Source organism: Mustela lutreola, chromosome 11, assembly GCF_030435805.1.
Source record: "Mustela lutreola isolate mMusLut2 chromosome 11, mMusLut2.pri, whole genome shotgun sequence".
NCBI lineage: Eukaryota > Metazoa > Chordata > Mammalia > Carnivora > Mustelidae > Mustela > Mustela lutreola.
In genome coordinates, this window is record NC_081300.1 from 11073011 (window position 1) to 11093570 (window position 20560).

At 36.8% G+C, this 20560-nt stretch overlaps 1 protein-coding gene across 1 annotated transcript in view; it reads right to left on the minus strand.

The window, feature by feature from the left end:
* Window positions 1–20560, minus strand: part of CDH7 (cadherin 7) — a 119387-nt gene that overhangs the window by 13320 nt on the left and 85507 nt on the right. The window contains exons 8-11 of the mRNA XM_059140328.1: window positions 11650–11786; window positions 10698–10819; window positions 9937–10054; window positions 6594–6845 (exon numbers count right to left, since the gene is read on the minus strand). Coding sequence (XP_058996311.1) covers window positions 6594–6845; window positions 9937–10054; window positions 10698–10819; window positions 11650–11786 — 629 coding nt within the window. The remainder of the gene's footprint in view (window positions 1–6593; window positions 6846–9936; window positions 10055–10697; window positions 10820–11649; window positions 11787–20560) is intronic.

A 20560-nucleotide genomic window follows, 5' to 3' on the forward strand; every position in this document is an offset into this window, starting at 1 on the left:
AGCTAAGATGTAAAGGGTGAGAGAATTCAACTTGTCATTTTGTCTGGATCTATGTGCTGTAGAATCGGAGATATATGCAGATCCTTAGTCACAAAAGGCCAGAATTTGAACTTGTACTTATGAACCTACTCTATTATTTATAGCCCCAAAGAATAAATGAAAATTTATATTTGATACAATCTAAGCATGGGCATGAGGTAAAGTAGATAACAACTATAGCATTTTTGACTAAAATTGAAGCTGAATTTTAACAACAAATGCATTAACTTTGAAATACTGCAGTATTTTCTCTACCTTTAGATAGATTTGGAAAATCATATATTCAGATTTATTTTTTCTTGAGCCCTTGTAGATATGCAGGGCTATTAACTCAAAAGTACAATGTCAGTATTTTAATTGTGTGCCATATCTACTTTATAGAAAAAAAATAAAGAGGCTGGATTTCAGACAAAATGCCCTAAAATCATATAATCTTAGGAAATGGGAAAGTCTGGCTGTAATGGAGATACTATTTATGGATAAGGACAAAAATAAAATCAAACCCTCTTTCCTGCTAACGAATACATTCAAATCATCCATGGTCTCATTCAGAATGTAGGTGTAACATGCCCTCTCCATGTCACATCAGCCTTTTATGGCTATGTACATAATGATAAAATAATACTCAGCCCCTGGCTCCAAAAGCAGGAGTCTGCTGGAGCAGATATACAAACTAATGAAACAGGTGAGTCAGCCACGAAGGACACTCTGGTATACAAAAGGTGCTCTGGGGCATGCAGGAACAGCACCCAACCTGGACACTGAAGAAAATCAGGGCAAAGGTGTTCGAGGCAAAAGGAACAAGTCACATACGAGCAGGTAAGACAAAAGCAGGATGAGTCTGAGAAAGAGCAGCTCTGCAATGTGGCTGCAGGTTGAAATGGTAGGGGGCAGTTAGAGCATAGAAAGTCTGTGATTTTCATCTGTAGACCACGGGGGCCATGGAAATCTTCTTTTAAGCTGGCATGTGTCACAGTCACATTTGCTGTGGAGAAACTCAGTCTGCCTGGGACGCTGGTAGATTGGATCTGGTAGAGATGGGCAGCTCAGGAGAGCAACGATAGACTTGGGTCAAAATCAGGTGCGGCATCAAGGGAGAGCATGGCACAGATTCAAGAGTCAACAAAGTAAAATTTCATATTTTAGGGAGACCGATTGGCTGTGGGAGATGGAAGAAAAAAGTAAAGTGTGATTGATTCCCCTTCAAAAACATGAAAGTGGGGACTAAGTCAGGAGGAGAGGTAAGGGTGTAGGAAAACTGTTCAGGATTTAATAATTCTACTCAAATTTCTAATGTCAGCAGTCTGTTAGAGGAATGTGTCCATCCCAGAGTTCTGCGAATCATCTGCACAAAAGGGATGCTGCTTTCCATGTCTCGAGACAGCAAAACATTACATTACAAACAAAACTGAGCTTCCCCTTGCCCCAGAAAAGTATCACAGATTTCCTCTCCATTAAATGTGGCAGTTAGAATTTGATTGTCAAGACAGACACAAAACTGACCTAAGCATAAAGAATATTGTGTGTCCAAAGAGAATTGGTATAGCATATATTTTGGTCGTAATGAAGTATAATCTCAAATTTATCATCTATAATTCTTGATGTGTTCTCTCAAGGTTGGAAGTAGTTGGAGGATACTGCAAATTAGACATTCAGAGCCAAAGAAGTGATCAACCTGCTTTGTAAAGCAGATCAAAGATTCTGCCAGCTCTACTTTGGCAGTGCTGGGCTGTGATACCCGCAGATCAACAGGCATTTCCCAGAGACACACAAGTCTCTCCTATTAGAAAACACATACGGAAAAATACCTTATAAAGGACATTCAGCAGGCAGCCCCGCTTGTGTTTGGGTCCTGGCTGTGACAACTTGGAACTTTGTGCGTGTTTCCTCTAATTTAGTTTTCTCGTATAAAAAGTGGGCATAATACTATTTAATACCTGTCTGGAAAGACGTTGTGAGAATTAAATTAGACCATGCTCATAAAGCACTTAGCTAATGTCTAGCACTTAGTATGAGCTTATTAAATGTAATTAATTTTTACTTAGCTTATACCTGTTTGAAAGAGGAACATATGTGCTACCATAAATTAGCCACTTCTGTCCTTTAATATCACTAGGACTATCATTATAGATTATGATGGGGATCAATCTTGTGTGTGTGTGTATGTGTATGTATGTATTAGTATTACCTATTAGTATAATAGGTATTAGTATACTTAGTATTACCTAAGTAAATATATATACATGTAACATACATATATATAATATACATATATATGTAATACTATCACTTAGAGAACTAGGAAAATGTTTTCCTGTTGAACATAATCATGAGTGGCCATAGTAACAGAGGAGCAAACATGATTCAGCACTCTGTGGACCAGGAAAGAAAAGAAAAGAAAAGTGCAAAGATGCATGACAGCGGAATGTCAAGCTGGTCACCCTGGACACAGGGCAAGAACCTGAATCCCATGTAGCAAGCAGTGTTTTCCACAAATGATTTATTAAACCTGAAGTGGGGCCAGTCTAACTAATCCCAGTTGTGGCTAAAGAGCAGAGAGCTAGAGGGGATGTTATATGACATCAGTTACTTGGAACTAAAAGTCTAAATATGGAAAAACAAAACTTAATATAGTAAATTCAGTGACAATTTTAGTGTGCACCTGCTAACTAAGAAACTAACAAAGAAAACAGCTATAATATTCTCTGGATCGATGTGCAATATTTAATATTGAAACATTTAAAAAAACTGAAATTCTTTCTGCTCATTTCTCAAAATCCACTGAAGTAATGATTTAGTGTTAGTCATTCATACATTTTTTTAAAGATTTTATTTGAGAGGAAGAGCAAAAGAACTGGGGGGAGGGACAAAAGGAAAGAAAGAAACAGACCCTCTGCTAAGTGGGAAGCCTGACTACAAGGGGGCTTGGTCTAGGACCCAGAGTTCATGACTTGAGTGGAAGGCAGGCACTTAACCAACTGAGCCACATTCAGGTGCCCTGGATTTGTTTTTCTCTGAAGTACATTCAGATTGGTTGGAAAATAACCATGTATGTTCACAATTATGAATTCAATATGATAAACATGCAGAAAAAAACTGGTGTTGGCGTAGGGCTCAGTCTGGGGGCTCAGTCTGTTAAGGCTCTGACTCTTGATTTTTGCTCAGGTCATGATATCAGAGTCATAAGGTGGAGTCCCATGTTGGGCTCTTTGCCGAACATGAAGCCTGCTTATGATTCTCTCTCTCTCCCTCTGCCTTTCCCCTTGCTTGCATTCTCTCTCTTCTTCAATAAATAAATAAAATCTTAAAGACTGGTGTCCGAACAAAATATTTAGTCGAACGTTAGAATACTAAAGTATCTTGCCATATACAGATGAAATGTGTCTACTTGCAAAATAATTTCATCTGACTGATAACTTTATCATGAACATTGACTATGACCACAATCTCTCCCATTCAAGTTGTATTCAATGTAAGTAAAGGAAACTTTGGGTTCTCAGTTTGGGATCATCTTCCATTTAGAGAATACAAATAAATTTGAAAGGGTGAGAACAAACTTGGGATGGGAGAAAACTCGGGAAAGGGTTCACCCATAAAGTTAGAAGGAAACTAACATGAAGTTGACATGACCAGCTTCATATAACATGATTTTTTCAATTTTGAGAAAGGACTACATATGAACAATTTTGAAAAAAACACATTTTCAAGGTGTATTTTCTTTGTCGTTTCATCTAAAAACAGTGATTGATGAAAAGGAGGCAACCTGGCCGTTAACTTGGTATATGACTTCCTGAAATCCTCGAACCTGGTTGTACTTCCTTTTCCCCCTCTGAAAAGTGCAGAGGTTTGGGCTAGAATTCATTTCTATGCCTTCCAGCATGAATATTCTGGAAACTTCAGGGCATTCCTTTCTCTTCTCTTACAAATAGCTTTGATTTGCAACATTACTGGAAAACAAACTTGGCATACAGGGAAGCACCTTTTCCTAGGGGTTCAAAGCCCAAGATTCTCTAGTTTCATCCTTAGATTGAACTAGATTTTCAAGTAGTCCCGCCCTATTTCCACCCCTTTACATTGCCCCCCCCCTTTTAAAAAACCATTTTTTAATTTATTCATTTGGGAGAGAGAGAGAGAGAGAGACAAAGACCATGAGCAGGGGAGGAGATTGAAAAAGAGAGGGAGAAGCAGGCTCCCCACTGAGCAGAGAACCTGATGTGGGACTCGATCCCAGGACCCTGAGATCAAGACCTAGGCTGAAGGCAGATGCTTAACGACTGAACCAAGGCAGCCCACCTTGCTTTTTTCTAGCAATATTTATTTAAAAGCCTAAAAGGTTGAGTTACAAATCCTGTTATCTAGTGTCTAGGAATAAAATCCACCTCACTTCTTAAGGTATAAAGTATGAGTCCTGTGTACACTAGGAGTCATGACCCATGTGAGGCTGTGTCTCCTACCCAACCACCCCCACCCAAACACTCAGTCATGCTGGCTTTGGCACATTTTGTGTGAAAACCCAGAGTCTGTAATTGAAGAGACAGAACCTAACAAAAATGCAAAGTCCTGATCCTTTGCTTCTAAAGACTCAGGAAATACGACATAAAAAGACTCAATTCTAAACAGAAACATACTGATTACTGAGCCAAGTCCTCACTGAGAAATGAAAGCCAGTAGTTCACAAATGAATTTAAGCACAGTAGGCTCTGTTTTGACTTATGTTTTTGTAGACTTGGAGAAACTTTTAAAAATGAGTAAAATATAAGACATAAACACCTTGTCCTAAGAAGTGGAAGAGATATTCCTAATCTGATATCTGTTGGAGGGAAATGCTCAAATATAACTAAATTTTGATGAAATCCACAAAAACCTATGATCATACCCTGAGACAAATGTGTACACACACACACAAACACACACACACACACACACAATCACATAGTCTTACATATCATATGTAAGAATGAAATCTATAAGACTATTTTACTTATTTTCAGGGACAGCTAAGTAATGATTCTTAATTAGAACCAACAAGCAACCTAACTTGCAAGGAATCCTTAGGTCAATGGTAAAAGTATGTTCTAACAATGAAGTAGGCGTCATTAGATAGACAACTTTAAAAGAAATCAAAGGTAATTAATTGTTGGGTATGATTAAATTGTGAGGAATTCAATTTTATCTTACTCATTTGAAGTACTCCGTAATCTAAATTGTCTGTGATAACTGGCCAGGTTAAGTTCAAAAAGTCATCCAGACACCATCTGCCTTTGCAATGGTTCCATCTTTTTCAAAACTTACTCCAGTCTTTTGTATTCTATTCTAATCAGGCTTTAACTGAGAATTACTTACCAGTTCTAATGAGTTTGAGACTTTCTGCCACCTGTGTGAAGGTATTAGGAAAAAAAAAAAAAAGTTTTTTCCTTCCTAGATTTATCTGTTTAGCTGGTTATTGAAGTCAGTCATTTCCATTTGTAGGAATCATTTACAGTATATTAGTGACGAAGTCTTAGCTTGGTTAATAGATTGAGAATTCACTTCATCAATAACACTTAAAAGTTACTGTATGTCTGCTATATGGTAGGCACATGATTATCTCATTTAACTTTTACAACAACCTTACAGTCTAGTTCTATTATTTTACCCTTCTAGATTAAGTAGCCAGCTTTATAATGTTCCTCTGGTGAAAAGCTAGTGTATGTTAGGAGCTGTAATAAAAGTTAGGTTTACTTAACTTCATAAAACTTGTTTTTAAACATTACACAGTGAAGACTCACATTGCCAAATCCAGCTTTTACAAAAATATGTTATAAATGGGTTCACAAATTATATTAGACCCTAAGAAAACACACGATATGGTCTCAGATGTAATACTAAACGCTTGTTGTCCTTGATGTAAGAAGTTCTACTCTGAAAGACAATGTAGCTAAGGAATAAACCATAAACCCATTACCCAATGCCCGTGTTGGATGTCTCCCAATTTTTAAAAGGGTACTGCATAATCTCCTATAAAACTAATTCTAACATAAGTTATAAATCTTATTTACCCATGCAATAAAGTAATCATGGAGAATATAATTAAATATATTAATTCTTGGGAAATTATAACTTTTACATTCCTAAAATTACAATCTTTTCAAATTTGTGAATAATTTTAAAATCTACCTTAAATCTTTTCTGAAAAGAGGGGGGATATAAAGCTATAATTTCTGAAGTAATCACATTATCAAAACAACATAGAAAAGATTCTGGTCTAATATATCTCCTTTGTAGGGTATTTTAACACAAATAGCTGTGACATGGTAAATTTGAAAAAAAAAATCAAATTTAAACAGTCACTTATCTTCCCTATTGTTTTAAAAATGAAATTATTTTTTCCGAGTTGTATTTTCAATATACCATTGGAAAGTGGGGCCAAGGAACATGGCTCATTGAAGGAAACACCATCGAACAGAACACTCGCACATGTTCTCAAAAAGGTACCATCAGCAAAAGAAAAGAGAAGGTCATGCTGTATGGTCGGTGCGATTGCTCTTAGGGCGCAACCTGGAAGCAGTACCTACCCAGCAATGTCAAGACACAGGCGAGTATGGCAATCAGGGCTCCTGTGCTGAGGCCGGCGGGTAGAACGTAGGCCTCGGCATTGCAGGTCTGAGCGATCCCATCGGCATCACAGTCGCAGACGCGGATGGTGAGGGTGTTGGTGCTGCTGAGGGAAGGCGATCCGCTGTCGACGATGGAGATCGGCAGATAGTAAACAGATTGTTCTTGTCTCCGGAAGCCATTTCTCCTGGTGATAATGGAAGCTGTGTTGTCTAAGACAGAGAAAATAAATGTGTAACACAAGATTTCTAATGGACTCAGTCCTGCCAAACTTACCTGATTTAAGGGGGTGGGGAGCTGGGCGAAATAGGTGAAAGGGATTAGAAACTTCTAGAAGAAACACACACACACACACACACACACACACACAAATTGATATGATTTAAGTCATTTTGTTAAGTGTCTTGTCAGAGAGCTCTACTACAGAGTACTTGTTAATTTTAATACATTTTAATGTATTTACATCATGCTACACAGTTATGACCAAAGGAAACAGATATCAAATAAAACTGAATATGAGATCAGACTTGGCAAGAGTCTGAATATGAAAATTTTTATTCATCACTTAACTGCAACTTAGTAAAAATCATATAGAGTACACCCTTTTCTCCTAAATTTCAAATCACACACTTACAAAGAGGATGATTCAAACTAAAAGGATAAATACTTTTGCAGCATCATCAGATAGCAAAAATAAAAAATCCCAATCCATCCCCTCCTTGACAAGTTCCAAACCCAATATAGAAATAAGAAAAATAACATAATCCAGCTTTATCTGAATGACATAAACATAGATATTCAGGAAAGGAATTTTGTGTAGTTTTTTCAAAGTCCATATTGGTATATATTGTTACCCACACCCCATGTATATAAACATTTTATCAGTGATAAAATAGGTCATTTGTGTTTAATTTATATTCAATATTCTATTTTATCTAACATTTAATTATGAAATCTTTATCAGTGCTCAGTAAGTCTGTATCACATAACTGTGATTTCTATACCAGAAATAATTTTTTTTTTGTCTACTAGCAATTTACCCAGCTACATCTTAATTAATTAGAGAATTTATGTGATTCTTTAAATTTACAGCAATTAAAACATGAAGAAGGAAAATAGGATCATAGTTTCATCTAGTGTACTTTAATATGTGCCTCCTTTCCAAGCTATCAGAAAGATATTTATCCAGTGTTTATCGTAAAAGAATTAACAATGCTCCAATGAAAGAGCAAACTGAAATCTACCTGGTCCAAAGAGCACAAAACAGGAAGCTCACAGGACCCTGGAGAAAACATATAACCTTCAGTTATAGAAGTGGCAAGAATAAAACTGTTGATTTTCAGGTTCCATCTGGTAAGTTTTTCTGTAAACAAATCTTTTAAGACTTAAAGTTGTGGTGTTCATTAAAAATCTACACAGGGAGTTGCTGGAGGATATTGTTTTCAGTATGTTTCTATACACTTAATAGTAATACACACGTCTATTTCTTTGCATCCCAATCATTACGATACATGTATTCATGTTTTGATACACAAAGTTTTTCAGAGCTGTTGAATTGTAATCTAACATGATTGGTATCAAATAGACGCATGCAGGTACACACACACACACACACACACACACACACACACACACTGGATTGTGGAACATGTGCCTAAATGCCCAATATGTGAAAGAAAGCCCTATGTTTGGGAAGGAGATCATAAAATTCATCATGTTATCTACGCAGTTCCTAGCATGGAAGCCGATATAAGAACTGATCTTCTTTTTCTTCCTACATGTTTTCCTCCAAGGTACATGCTCCAGAGCTCTGGTCTTGACCTAGGGAAATCTTTCAATTGTGCAGCAGTGGGGATGTCCCATAAATCCATACATTTTAGTGCATGTGCTGTCCAACCATCGTGGTGGTACTGGATAGGATGACACATGGGGGAAATATTCAGACTCTTCTTGGCAAGGTCATAAAATCCCCTCTCTACACTTGTGCTGGATGAATTAAAGTGCTGAGAATTGTCCCAAATATGATTAAGTCAGAGAGTCTGGGATTACCCACATAGAGAATGCTCTTCCTTTTATATTACTAAAGGGACAAGATAGTATTCTCATTTAAGCAGAGAGTGGGGTCAGGAAAACTATTATTTTCAGATTGAATTTTTGAGGTCAAAGTTGGATTTTCTGCACTAAAGAAGATGGCAGCTTCAGGCAAAAAGCACTTATAATATCCACCTTCTGAATAAGTCTTTTTTAGATGAGCCGGTGTTTGACTAGAAAATCTATTTCTACAGGTTTTCTTTTATCCTGAAAGCTGACTCACATATTCAACTCAAAGGAATTACATTTTCTGTATTGTTGGGGAATACTCCTCTCTCTGTATATTTTTCAGTTGCAAATGCCCTTTTGTTAAAATAAATACCTTGAATGAAAACACCTCTGAATATATAAATTAAAAATTATAGAACAGCAGGTTCTCCTACTTTAAAAGTTCTTATAATTGTCCATGTGTTGCCTATGATGATATATATATAGATTTATTGATTATATATATATTGATGATATATATATTGATATATGATGATATATAGATATCATTATATATATAATTATCTACATATATTTATATATAAAATATATATGCCTATGTCAGTCTATATATATTTATAAAATGTAAATATTCTATTCTGTGTGTCTCTGTGTGTGTGCATATAAATACATATTTAAGCAAAAATGTGTGTATGTATGTGTGTGTGTGTGTGTGTGTGTGTTTACTTTTGAAGCAGAGAAATGAATTTAGGGTGACAGGAAATTCTTTTGTTCTTTTTTTTTTTTACTTCCCTGAATCAGGAATATATCTTTTAATTATCTGCATGGATTACTTCTATTTTTTGTTAAAAACAAAAGTATAACTGATGCTACTATTGAAAATCTTAAGTCAAGATTTAGGTTGATATCAAACAGGAAATACCAATTATTTTCCTAATGTCTCAAGTTATACTATGTAGTACAGTCTTATTAACAAATTTAGCTGGCTCTCAAAGGTCTAGAAGAAAAGTCAGAGAGAGATGGATCTGGCTTCTCCCCTATTTGGATTTAGGCCTGAAATGATTTAACTAGCAGCTGCTTCTTCATGACAGCAAATCCATAGATAAAAATTACTTGAGGGGCTCATTGCCCTTTAATTAATGTCCTTGCTAGTGTGTGTGTGTGTGTGTGTGTGTCCATAATCAGCATTCCTGAGCAAGAAAAAGTTGTTGCTTAGAGAGTCTGTACCTGCTGCCTCCACTGGTGATAATAATAATACTTTACCTTTGTTATCTTTCAATGAAAAGTTGTGGTTATTTGTTGCATCAGTTGTCAAGCTGAAATAAAACTGGTGTCCATTGGATGGTTCATCTTTATCCACAGCACTGATCTTCTGGATAACCTAGGATAGAGAATTAAAAAGCATGAAAGCATGTTGCTGTGCCCTGCTGTTCTGTATGACAGGACAGAGCAATTTTATACCTTATAACAAATACCATCCTCCTTGGGGGTTGGACCAGATGTACTACTATGAACCCAATCTAAAAAGGGCTCTGAAAAACCAATCATGTCCCTTTGAAATTTCATGTTTGCATTTACTTTTATGAACCTGAGAAATAAGCTGTACCAGCCCAGCACATGCCCCAAAACACCAAACAGAATGGATGAGCAGAACAAGCCACACCAAGATTAAACCCTACTTAGTTCTTAGAAGTTCAAGGTACATAACTCCTGCTGTGTAAAACAGGGGGCAGGCCAATCAAGCATCATATGCTAGATTTTTCCTTAAAGGAATCAAAGCCCTTTACCGTTTACCACGGCTTTCACCATGTTGCCCTTTCTTCCTGAGAAATTTCATCATCCCAATTAAACCAGAATTTTAAAGTTCCTTCAATATTAGTTTATGCTACACATCAAAGTGTTAGTTTTGCTGAGATGTGCTGATTACATTTTATCTTAAAGCTGGCAGAATTTCAAAGGTAACTGCTACTGGATATTTTTAAAGAAACCACAAGCTAGGAAGCTGGTGTGCAGAAAGCTCTTACCTGCCCTGGCTGGGCATTTTCACACACAGTGGTCTCATAGTCCATAGCAAATTCGGGGGCGTTGTCATTGATGTCAAGTATAGTAATGGCCACATAGCCTCTTCCGACTTGAGATGGATTCTCTAATAAAGAGGAAAATTTGTCTTATCATGTACTCTGAGAGTAAAGCTATTATTTCATTGCTGTCTTCCTCAAGCAACTCCTTTGAAAAACAATTAGCCTCAGCCGAAATGGTTTGCCTCTCTAAATCATGATTCTAATAAGAAAATGACCAAACCATAAATGAAATCTAGAAACATAACACTAAAGACTTCAAAGGGAGCAACAGAAAATTTGATCCAAACGCCATACGTATGTATAGTACATGTGTGGCTTTATTTGAGTCCCTGATGAGAAAATCATTGAAAAGAGGACTAATAAACCATGAATTTCAATATTCTTTGAGGCTAGAGTACAAATTTGTATGACTATACACATATATACATATTATCCATGCACATATACTATATATAGAGATAATATGCATAACATATCTATGCATCCCTCTTTCAATATTTTTCTTATCAGGGGCTAAAATTAGTTCAATATCAATATGCATATATGTGTGTATTGTTAGGGATCAAGTTATTACTTTTTGTAAGCTACTGGACTAACTCTATACCAGCATAAATGCAGCTTATGAAATAAAACTATGAAACAATAGTGAGCTCCCTGAAGGTAACTCAGGCCTGTTACTTTATAGCAATCTCTTTTCCTTAACTTTGTGCGTATTAGCAAATAAAGTTAAGGAATATAAATATATTTCTCAGCTTGAAATTAAGGATTTTCAAGATTTTGATCAATTCAGATAGGCACGTAATAGAACTCAAGTGGAAATTACCACCTCAACGACAGCCCATTCTGTACTCTCAAAGTCCTCCATCCTCATTTAATGTTCAACCTTACAACTTACGGCTCTCCATTGCAAGAACTGTGATATTATGAACAGCATTTGTCTCTCGATCCAAAGATTTGGCAGTTGTAATAACTCCACTGTTGGCATCAATATTAAAGTATCTCTCCAAGTCTGTGTTTCTGTCAATTGAATACCTAATTGAACATTAAAAAAAGAAAGAAAAAAAAAACCTTCAATATTTGTTTGATTACAGTTTGCTAAATTTATTTCATTAATTGCATAGCCAACCACCAAATCCTGCTGATTCCACAATCTGTCATATTAGTAACATAAATACATGCTTAGTTTAAAATTTCACCAATGTTATACTCAGTTCCTAACTGCTTGTCAGTAAACTTTTTGCTTTTCTGTCAGTAAAAAATAAAACCTTAGTATAGTTATCTTCACAGTGGATTGTTGAACTAATAAACTTCAAATTTATTTTATTATTATTTTGACTCTGCAAAATCATTTACAATAGATTTAGTAGCCCTTGTCACGTTCATAGGTCCTTCTAAAATGAAACAGATATAGGCATCTTGCCCATTCACATACACTTAGCAACAGATATAGGCAACAGACAACATCTTTTGTCTTGACAACACCAGTCTGATCTTAATCCCCTAACTTTCAAAAAATCTCTCATTTAGGATCTTGACTGGGATTCCATTGATATGTTTCAAGGTAGAACCCCTAAAATTACATGAATATTTTGGTGTAGAGAAGCATTTTCTCAAAATATCTGCTATCCAAATACTAGTGAAAAAATGACTGTTCCACCTATATTCTAACTCCATTATGCTGTTATTTGTTCCATACACAAAATTCATCCACCTCTAATTAATGACTATGTCAAACCACCACACCCTCACCCCCAGTGGTTCTAGTTGAGTGAAGAAATCTTATTTAAAAACACACAAAAGAACAGATAAGCCAACACATATCCAATTTAAGAATGTATTTTATGTTTCCATAGTTCTCCAACTACTATTATTAAATAGAAACATCTACTTCTAGTCTGCTGTATTATAAAATTCTAGACAGAGCAAACATAGCAAGGAGATAGGAGGTATCAGAAAATATTAGAAAATTAACCATAAACCAACAACTACTGTCTTTGTCCAGCAATAGGTGTTTAGGAGATAAGAGTATTAGGAGCTTATTTTCTGATGTTTTTACTTTCTTGATGGCACATGAAATAAGATTATCAGCTGAGAGAGCAAAGAAGAGAAAACATTTTGAGAAGGAGGGAGAAGTCATTTATTAGAAGGGACAGAAAAAAAAATATATATATATATAAAAATACACACGTGTACACAGACGAAGGGATGTATAATGGGATGGCTAAGCATTGTGAATTGCCAATTTGCATTTTATGTTCATCAGTTCAATGCGAGACCAGTCATCCTGCCTATCTGTCTTGTTCTGTTGTCATACATGTGTTTGAAGGTGCACAAAGAGCACTGGGTTGGATTTGACTAGTCATGGACAGTGGAAAGGGGGGGTACAGATGATAGGGGCATGTACACAGGAGTGCTAATAATGAAGGCCCATGGTATGGTTCATAAGGAAGAGTTAAGGAAATAAGGGGAAACAGACTGATATCGAGAAGATTCTGATAGCATCAGGTTGCAGAATTGCTGGAGTGAGAAGTGGTAGACAGAGAATGAGATCCTTGAGGTAAATTTTCAGTAGTAGAGTATGTTAGATGACTGACAACTCAAGAGTATGTTTTTAAAAACCTATGACTCAATCTGGGATGCCTGGATGGCTCAATGGGTTAAAGCCTCTGCCTTCGGTTCAAGTCATGATCCCAGGGTCCTGGAATAGAGTCCTGAGTTGGGCTGTCTGCTCAGCAGGGAGCCTGCTCCCCCACTCCCCCGCCCCCGCCTGCTGCTCTGCTTACTTGTGATTCCTCTCTCTCTCTCTGTGTCAAATAAAAATAAAAAACAAAAACTAAAACAAAACAAAACAAAACAACAAAAAATACCCTAAGACTAAATCAAGGCAGAGGAACAGATCACCAGAGTCAAGAAGACCAAGAAAGTGAAAGATCAGCATGTTTAATGAGTCATTGGTATAATTCAATCAGTTACCAATCACCATGTCAGGAGTTACTATGGGCAGGAATAAAATGATCCAGAAACTAAAATCTTCAATGAATTAATGTGATAACTGTATATTTAGTGGTTGATAGCAACATGGAAGATTCTGATGATGCATTCCACAGAAGAGTTGAGGGTTTTGAAGAAAAACAAAATTAAATTGTTTGAAATGATAATGCAGTACAAACAAAATGTACTCACACTTCTAAGATTTGTGGTATACAGGGTATGAGAAAAATAAATCTTACTTGAGTTCCTCTATACCCTCTTTTTTTCCCATCCTTCTATTATAGCTTAAGTGTTTTTATTTGTATTAAAATCAGACTTATTCTGCACATCCCATCTGCTCTGACCTTTTCAAAATGTTTTTCCTTGGAATAAGATATTTTCCTCTGTACCTTATTTGAATTGAAAGCAAGTATGTTTTCTACTTTAAAAAACACATTTCCTCATGTGTGTCTAGTTCACTGTTGGCCTTTATATCATCAAGTCCATTGCTCACCTCTATTCTTTTCTTACTCTCTCATTCAAATATACTATGACTGACCACTGACTCCTCCTTAACACATAGTCTCCATCTGCCTTTGTCAGTACCACATATTCTCTGTGTTCCTACACCACTGCCCGTGCTTTACAGTCACCTTGGCTGGTTCACGTTCCTCTTCATAACTTCTCTTTACTTAAACTCTCTGAAAACTCTCCTGTGTGGTCCTCCTCTCTTCTCTATATAAAAATGCTTTCCCTCTGAAATTTATACAGTCCCATAGCTTAAGTAACCTATACTTTTGATTGCTCCCAAATCTACATTAAAGTTCCTTGGCCACCAGACTTATATATTGAATTATATGCTTAATATCACCGCATGGTTATACAACATGAACTGAAATGTAACATGTCCCAACTGAAGTTACAACTCCTGCTGTCTCTCAAACCTTCACCTTCTCCACTCTTTCCAAGTAAATGATACCACCAATCACTTGATTGCTCAAACCAATAAGCTAGAATTGGTTGGTGACTTGTTTTTCTTACTTTTGCATCCAGTTTCTCCAAAACTCCCAAGGACCACACATTGTAGCCTAAATCTTGCATCATTTTATTCCTTATCAACATACATAGGAGAAAACCAACAAATTGGTCTCCTAGAAATGATAAAGGGAGTCAGAGCAGATGTAGGGATAGAATAAGCTGTTCATTTGAGAAGAGATGGGAGATTGGGCAAGGACATGGAGGACACAAACTGTCTAGAACATTCTGGATGGTGGCTATGCTTCTTAATCCCAAGGACTTGGGGTCACCCAGAATTAAAGGAGTTCCCTATTTTCTATTTCTATTTCCCTATTTTCATTTTCTATGTCTAGTCCCTCTAGACATACAAAAAAAACTAGATCTTAGATATGAGGCATTCAATACTATATAAAGTTACCTGAGAAAAACAATCCCTCAGTCAAGAAAAATAAAGAATATGGGTACTCTTTTGAGTCAGAGGTACCACATGTCTCACAGGAGGACTGATGGAGCTAAAAGAAAAGTAAGACTCTAATGAAGTTTGGACGAGCCCATTTATTGTACTTCTGTACCCACTGGCCTGGGCATTGAGATGTTTGATGGCCCAAGTCAACTAGAGGCTTAGCAGAAAGGGAGAGGATTGATGTTTCTCTGATCACATGCCAGAGTGAACATTAGTGCATCTTCTGGTGCTGTGGACTCACAACAATCCCTCTAGTTTCTGCAAATTCCAGCCTAAGAAAAACTTGCCTCTGCATATATATATATGTGTGTGTGTGTGTGTGTGTGTGTGTGTGTGTGTGTGTGTGTGTGTGTGTGTGTGTGTCTATATATATATAGAGAGAGAGACAGATAGATAGATATACATATATATATGTATGTTGGAGTAACCAACTAGAGAGGTCACCTCTGTATTTTTGTCACTACAGTATTAAAGCTTCTGGTCTACCCATTTCCTAATCAGGCAGCTGAAAATCTTAGTATCTAGCCTCAATCCTGTTCCTGAGAGCTACCAACTGCTCCAGGTACCTGCAGCATCTTCAGCTCAAAGTCAATGTCAGTGTATCCGAAAGCCCATGCATCAGCCTTTCCCCAGTCTATCCCTCCTTCAGAACTTTCCCATTTTCAGAAGGACTTGAGCATTAAAGCCTAGTTTGCATTTTTTCCTGCATCCTCAACTCTGAAAGGTCATGTGTGACAAAGACGACTATTTACGTATCTCATATTCATTTGCGCTTACTTCTTATTACTAGAACCTGCTTTTGTTTAGAGGCAGCATGTATTCAGCTGAACATCTCTATTTGCTAGTCTCCTATATAGATGTGGTATTGGTGTCTTGAAGTGGTAGCAAATGAGATGAAAGTTGTTGAGTCAAGCATCACTGAAAAACTCCTGAAATGGTAGGACAGAGCTGCTAATTCAGCCCTTCCCCTCCATCTCACCTGGGACGTGAACACAACGGGAAGAGGTCCAAAAGCCATCTTGTAAATATGAGGTGATGAGTGCTTGATATGAGAAGCCAAGGCCCTTGATGACATTATACTGCCAAATTGTCAGTCCTTGGGTGTATAGCTCCAGACTTCTCATTAGGAAGTCATTAGTGTTAAGCTTTGTTGCTACTAGCCAAGCACAATTTCTAACTAGGGCAAGCAGGTACTCTTATTATGGTATTTCAGTACTGGATACTAAAGTCTCACAGTTGGTTGTTGATGGAGCCAAGATTCAGAGCCGTCATCTGAGCCGTCCGTCCGTTACATACCACATTACCTATAAATAAGCTTTTGGTCCCTGCCACTTAACGATTCTCCAATTCAGCTTCTTTCTACTTTTTCCCAATGCTCTCCTACCTGAAACTGTAAGTCAAACTGATGTCTTAACTGATGAATGAAAAGGCAACGTGTATCTTCATTTCTTATGCCTCTCTTCATCTTGGTCCTCCTATACTCCATTTTTTCTCCTTTCCAATTATTTCAGTTCTGTGTTCCTTAAAGATAGTCCTCTGGCATTAAGGCAGTAAGCCATTCTAATTACATTAAGAAAAAAATTTTTTTTTTCTTTTCTTTACTTTTTTTTTAAATACTTAGGGAGTCTCCAAGGTCCTGGAGATGGGGGGAGGCACAGAGGTTGTTGGGGAGGTTGTCCTGCCTTCTCTAACTCATCCCCATCTTTCCCATCTTTGAATGCCCTTCGAGCCTTACACCTGAGACTTAACTGCCATCCCGGGGAACTGCACTCCTGCCTAAGATCAGAGACCCTCAGGCCTCAGAGGGTCTTTGCTTGTGCAGAAGAACAAATCATTCAGAATGTGGTTGGTTTATTTGGGAGGAAAAGCAAGGCTCATGGGACAGGGTCCTGCCACACATCATTTTGAAGAAAATGGGTAATGGTTTTAGAAAGAAAGCCTAAGAATAGTATCAGAAGCATAAAGATTTAAACCAAAAAGCTAAGATTTATACATTTTTGTCAGCCTAACAGTTTTCTTCACCTTCATCCATCCACCTCCCCCACAGTATGGAGCTTCTCTTACATCACACCAGGAATAATTTTGGAGACTATCATAATGTATTATGATGTGATGGGACTATGGGACCCCAGGATTTGAAGTCAGGAGATTCTAGGATAATAGCACCAAGCCTGCTCTGACTACCTGTGGGAACTCCTAGTTATTTAATCCTTCAGCTCAAGTTTATTAATCAGTAAAGTGAGTTGAAATAGAGATCTCCAAAATTTTCTGTGTCTGATCTCAGCGATTACCCTACATTATCACAAATAGTCACTGCATATTTTTGTAACTGTAATTTCCCTAGGATCAAATCAAAAATTAGGGCACTTAGTATGAAGAAATCAAGGATGTACCCATAGTATATTGCTAGGAAAAAAAATTCTTAGTCAAAGGAAAATCTCTAAAGTTTAGTTCATTAAAGCCATTCTGTTTTAAAAATAAAACACATATAATCCATAATTGTCCTTTCTTGGTTTGTATAAAGAATACAGGCTGTCACTGAAATTCTTTAATGTAGTGAACAGTTGGAGGACATATATTTGGATCTCCTTGTTCCTCAGATCTTACAACTTTTTAAAAAATACATTTTATTTTAATTTAAACTAAAAACAAAAACTAAAATGAAAATAACTTACAAATTATGCCTTTTTAAGAAACCTGGCAGTATACAGGATCTGTGGGCTTTGCGCTCACTACTACAAACCACAGCGTAGGAATGAAAGGACAAAATTTATGGTCACGGCCTGGCCCCTAACCTACTATACTTATTTGAGCTTTCTAGTCACCATTTATATTCTTCTGTGTCTTTAGCTGCAAAATGAGAAGGCTTTATGAGATGGGTTTCTCATTTCCAGATTTAATATTAGATTTTTTTAAAAATAGGTTTTCGTATACAGTATCTCCTACAGCTAGATGGCAAAGGCCTGGGACCACATCTTAAATATCTGTAGATGCTCAGTGCTCTGTACACCGCCTATAAAATGAATTCCTTAATAAGCACCTATTATCATCATTGCTGCTGTTCCGTAAGCTATGGAGATCGATCAAAATATCTAAGTGCTCTTCCCAAGTAGCATTCTTATTGTCCAGCTATTGATATGCATGTCAATCCTCTGAAATAGGACCTCTGGGTGAGTGAGCCACATTAACACGAATGTATCACTGCTACTCCCCAAAGGGCAAGAGGTAATGTGACAAATATACATTGACAAAGCTAAACAATAGACGCCACTGTTTACATCCTCACCCCTTTCTGATAATGGCAACTCAATATTCCGTTGGCAATTTAAACCTTCCCAATCTCATGCAATCTTGATGGTACTCACCATCAAGATGCCCAGAACTTCCTGGGTAAGAGACGGGACACACGTCCTAAGACAGGCCAAAAAACTTTCCAAGAAACCGTGAACCTTAAACAGAGGGCCACGAGAAAAGAAAAGGGTTGGCACGGGTTCGTCCCACTGCCGCATGCTCGAAAGATTATTTGCTCATTCTTGCTGCTCATATTTATAGAAAAAACTCATATTTATTAAAAAAAAACAAAAAACAAAAAACAAAAACCTCTCTTTCGTGAGGACCAGCTATTCAATTTTTCCTTTAACTCTGTGAGCTACCCCCAATTATTTCAATAAATTCCTTTTCCTTTTTTTCAGTTACCAATGCCAATTTCTGTTATTGTAACTCAAGAATGCGAACAGTACAGTTCAAGGTAAATAGAGCTCCTTATTCCTTCCACCTCGTGTACAGTTCCCAAAGACTCACACCACAAACATTATGGATTTTATAGTCTTCTATTCATCATGCTTTTCAATAAGCATTTCAAACGTAGAAAATACTACAAGGGACAAATCAAGAGAAATGTAATCTTCAGTAAATTCATTTTACCCGGAGTCTTCAAAAAAGCTAACTCAGAAGACCTTTGCTTGAGCAGAGTAGTAATTCCAGAATATAACAAAAGATGGAAAAATGGATCAAAGATCTTAGGAATTTCCTACTTAACACATTTAAAAAATTACCTCTGGATATTAACATTAACATTACTACAACAAAAAATAGATTTTAAAAAAAATTCACCATACCTGAACAGAGATATTTATATTTTTTTCATTTTTAGTGATAGTTACATTAAATTGGGCAGCATTTTGAAATGGATTATAGCTCATGTCTTCCTGATAGAATCGATTTCTGCTATTGTTCACATAAACCACTATTTTTCTCTATGTTACTGGCTCAGTTTCTTAGAAAATCAAATAGTAACAAGTAGCAAATAATTTAGATTAAAATAATAGGTACAAATGTATGCATGCATACCAGCTCCTTTAAAAACTACACACTGAATTATTCAAACATCCAAATGTGTTCTTACTAGTCACACTACATAATGTAATATCTGATACTATTTTATCACCTTTGATCTGAGAACATACAATACCAGGAGTGCCAAAAAAGCCTACAGGTAAGTATTATTATTGTGGTATCCTTGAGCATAAATACAAATGTAGTTCTGTATTTAAATTGCTGGAAATGCTGAAAATCATCCCCATTAATTTTTATGAAACCCTCTTCACATCTGATCTTATTTGTAGTAATATCATGTTTCAATCCATTGGCTATTTTTAGCATAGGGATTTTGGGCTTGTGCTGTCTATGGAAGCCAATCTGCTGATTTCATAAAACAGCACTAGACTCTTAGGCTATAACTAAATAAAACATAAACAGACTTTGCATAATGTTTTCTTGGTTTGTCCAAATCGTGCCACCCCTCAAAGCCCTGTTGATGCTCTCTCTCCTTCAAATGAAGCCTCCTGTCCAGTGAGCTTCGAGTGATTGCAATTTATCTCACAATTGGCCATGTTATAGTTCTGATGCTTTCTCCCCTTGCTGTGTTTAACTTTTCTGGGATCTTATGTCTTCAAGCAGATTGTAAGTTCCTTGAGGTCAGAGGACATGTTTTATTCATCTCTGTTTTTCCTGTCAATATTCTCCACAGCACTGGGCCCAAAGCAGGTTCTTAATAAACGTGTGTTGTTGCACTGCTCCGTCTCCCAGCGCTGACATGAGGAATGAAGAGTGCTCTAGACTCTAGGCTGCTCCCACAGTGTCTGTCCTCACCGATGAGAAACACAGGTGGGAACTTTCTACCCCTTAGAAAGACGATCAAAATCATCAGCAGAACATGACCCATCCTTCGAAGTTCAATAGCTAAGCCCTGATATTTGATATTATTTGGGGTAAATATTTACATGAAACATTAAGCAACTACGAAAACATAAAGGTAGCCCAAAGATCGTGAGATCTCAATTACCTACTTTTGCTT